At 38.1% G+C, this 3,760-nt stretch overlaps 1 protein-coding gene across 1 annotated transcript; it reads right to left on the bottom strand.

Moving 5' to 3' along the window:
• Positions 1–600: 600 nt before the first annotated feature.
• On the bottom strand, positions 601–3,161 carry LOC110032736. The gene is made up of 4 exons (XM_020736468.1): positions 3,136–3,161; positions 2,940–3,035; positions 1,022–1,318; positions 601–883 (listed from the first exon to the last, which is right to left on the bottom strand). The coding sequence occupies exons 1-4, from the start codon at positions 3,159–3,161 to the stop codon at positions 601–603; spliced, it is 702 nt and encodes a 233-aa protein (XP_020592127.1).
• Positions 3,162–3,760: the final 599 nt, after the last annotated feature.

Genomic DNA, 3,760 nt, shown 5'->3' with positions numbered 1-3,760 from the left:
AAGTCTCCCAAGGTGAGGTTGGAGTCTGGCCACCATGATCTTGCTGATAATTTTGAAGAAGATTGGGATTAAACTGACGGGCCTAAACTGGTTCCTGGTTTTCTCTCAGCTTGTTTAGGACTGAGCACCAAGCATGATGCATAGAAATGCTGTGGGATCTGATGTCCTTGGAAGAAACTTGAGTACCCCTGATGAGGGCTTGTTTGATTATATTCCAGGCTTTCTTGTAAAAGTCAACAGTAAATCCATAAGGCCCGGTAGTCTTTACACTGTTAATGGATTGTAATGTCTTCCAGATTTTAGTTTCCTCAGGTATATGAGTTAGATGAAGGCCATTGGTATAAGAGTGATCAACTATAAAGAGACTGGCATCTATAGAAGTTCTTTCAGCCAGAGGTTGGGCAGAAGCTTATGGAAAAAATGAACAGTGTTCTCAGCAATGGCTTCATTATCTGAGATCTAATTGCCCTCAACATCCTGAATACCATGAATGGTGTTACATTTTCTTTTATATTTAATATAAGCATGACAAAACTTGGTGTTTCTATTCTTATCTTTGAATTTTTTTATAGCAGCTTTTTGGCTAAGAAATGATTCCTGTCAGTCAATTGCAGTGAGTAATTTTTCTTGTGCAGTGATCAGAGAGCTTTTATCAGCTTCAAGATTGATAACAACAGCTTTAGTGGTCTTTACCTCCCTTTTAGCCATCTCAACATTCAGTAAAATGTTCCCAAAGGTATTCCAGCCCCAGGTTCTAAGAGCTTTGCTGATTTTGAGATGAAGGGGCCAAAGTTTGATGAGACGGTCTTCATGGTAGATCCCCTTCCATTGTTGTGCAAAAAACTCAGTGAAGGAAGGATGATCAAACCAAATGTTAAGGTATCTGAAAGGAGGACTGAATGGTTATGAGGGAGGTGCATCAATAGAAATCCGCAAAGGCCTATGGTCAGAACCAGCCATACTCAAGTGGGTTACAGAAGTGTGCAGAAAATTGTTAAGCTAACAGTCATTCACCAAGAACTTGTTCAGCCTTTCCCAAATTTTTCCCCATTTCCAAGTAAAAGGAGGGCCATTGAAGCCAAGGTCAAACAAATGTGCTGCCTGAATATTGTCACTGAAGTTGAATAGCTTGGAGATGTTTAGGGATCTCCCACCAATCTTCTCAACAGAAATGGCAATACAATTGAAGTCTCGCCCCACCATCCATTTATCTGTCATATTAGAATAAATAGAATGGAGAACAGACCACAATTCAGTTCTGGAGGCTTTGTTACACCTAGCATAAACAAAAGTAACATAACCAGACATCCCATTCATGCTGAAAGAAATATGGAACAGTTGAGGACGGTCCAGTAAAACAGTCCAATTTAACTCTTTTCTGAAAAATAGCCAAATCTTGTAGTTGATATTGGAGAATTGAGAGAATTCTTGAAACTTATTAATCAGCATTTGGGGGTTTTTGTGAACTAAAGATTCTAAGATAGATAAGCACCACAGTTGATGTTTTTTTATTAAGGTGTGATAATCTTTTAAGGGAAAGGGTGAGCCATCCCCCAAAGATTATAACAAAGTAATTTAACCATGAGAGGTTGGTTGTGATTTGGATCTTCTCCTTCCACTCCTGGCTCTAGAAGGGGAATCCAGTCTTATAGGGATGCTAAGAGCATTGGAAGTGCCTTCCAAAAGTTTGTGCAGTTCAGTATTCATATTCATCTTTTTTTTTCTTTTTGAATTTGCCAATCCTGGTCCAGAGCCAAGTTCATTTCTTGTAGTACTCTTGAGGAATGAATCATAGTTTCTGTGGGGAGGGAACAGTCCTCCATCAGTAGTTGGTTTGGCTGGGAGTTGGAGATATCTTCCTCATGCAACTCAGTAAGTAAACTGCTTATCTCAATTGTAAGATCAATTGTGTTATTGGGTTCATGAGGGATAGTAGTCACCACAGGTTCTCTATGAGTAGGTTACTGAAGGTCCACATATCTTGAAGCCCCCTTCTCATTATTATCAGTGACCAGTTGTTTTTCAGCTGCAGTAATAGAAATTCCTTGGCCAGAGTCTTTGGTTTTGTTTTTAGATGGTGGATGCAGCCTATAACATCTATCTTAAGTGTGTTCAAACATTCTAAAATGAGGGCAGTAATAAGGCTTCTGCTCCATCACAATTTTTTGCTAGTTTCCCTCTTCCACAGTCCCCAGCCAAATGTCATTCACCTCAGGCAAGGTGATGTCCCTCTCAACTAATATTCTTGCCACTAAAGGCCTGGACATGTGGAAAGTAAGGAAATCCATTTTTAGAGGTCTGCCCAAAGCCAGCCCAATATTAAAAAGCACTTTATGGTTGAAAATATATAGAGGCAATTCGGAGAGGCAATCCGGATAACTTAAACCAAATTGGCACAATGGGAGGCTCTTTGCTGGGATCAAAATTTGGAGTCCACTTAATAATCTTCATTGAGACTCCTTTCGTAAGGACAGATTGTTGAGCAAATAACCCGGCATAGTCTTCTTCCAATGCTAGCTTTATTATAATGTGTTTTCCATCAATCAGGCCAATCTACCAAGCACCAGTGAAAGGAAAGTTTTTAAAGAACCATCTTACCAGCTCCATCCTAGGGTGGCCTAGTTGGAACTTGCCAATCATCATAAATTTACAATCAGCTTTTAAATAGTTTAGTTCCTCTTATTGATAGAAGATGGCAGGTTACCCTTCCTTAACACAGAGGGGATTAATGAGATGACAAGTTTCTTTCCCCAAGGCAGCTTCATGAAAGGCTTGGGGGAAAATCAGGCCTTCAGCATCAGCAGGAGCATTTTGACCTCTTCCCACCACCCCAGCATAAGTGTTAGATCATTGAGCATTAGTTTCCAAATAAATAAAGAAACCCTCAACCATGATGAGAGCAGCACAACAGGCCACCCCCACAAGCAATGAAACAGTACAAAACAGAAAATCCAAAAGTAAGAACATAGCAGCCCCAACCAAAGAAACAAACACCACTTAATGGAACAGTGCTTCCAAATTCAAAAAACCAAAACCTGTGAAACCAAAAAACTCAACAAAATGGAGAGCCCAAAGTAAAAGAGGCTCCAAACAAGTTCCCAAAGAGCAAAAACCACTCCTCCACTTCCAACTTACCAGCTAGCAGTGAAGAATCTCCACATTTGGACATATAATCAACAGAAAGAAATATATATATATATATATATATATGTTTCCAAATGATGGTTTAAATGATCCCATAAGATCTAATCCCCAAGCATCAAATATTTTAACTTCCAAATTAAACTTTAGGGGTATTTCATTTCTTTTTGAAATATTTCCTACTCGCTGACATCACTATTATGTTTGTATATAAATACTAACATCACTAAATAGAGTAGGCCAAAAAAATCCAGGGTGTAAAATTTTGTAAATAGTTTGATCAATCCCAAAATGACCCACAAATTCAGAATCATGACATTTTTGAATGATTTCTTCAATTCCCTTATAAGGCACACATCTTTGCACAACTAAATCTTTACATTATTCGTAAAAATATGGTTCATCCCAAAAGTAAAATTTAGCATCAAGCATAATTATTTTTTCCTATTGCTTTGTCAATCAATATGATAAAATATCACTAACAATGTACTTCACAATATCAACATACCATAACATTTCCCATTCTTTAACAGTATAAAGTTGTTCATCAGGAAAAGTTCCATTAATTTCTCTTTTGATGTCAAATGTTTCTAATTCTTCCAGCTAGATAAATGATCAG

This window comes from Phalaenopsis equestris, unplaced genomic scaffold (assembly GCF_001263595.1).
Source record: "Phalaenopsis equestris unplaced genomic scaffold, ASM126359v1 Scaffold001014, whole genome shotgun sequence".
In the NCBI taxonomy this organism is placed as follows: domain Eukaryota; kingdom Viridiplantae; phylum Streptophyta; class Magnoliopsida; order Asparagales; family Orchidaceae; genus Phalaenopsis; species Phalaenopsis equestris.
The sequence above is the reverse complement of the archived record's forward strand: the minus strand, read 5'-3'. Positions and strand labels throughout refer to the sequence as shown.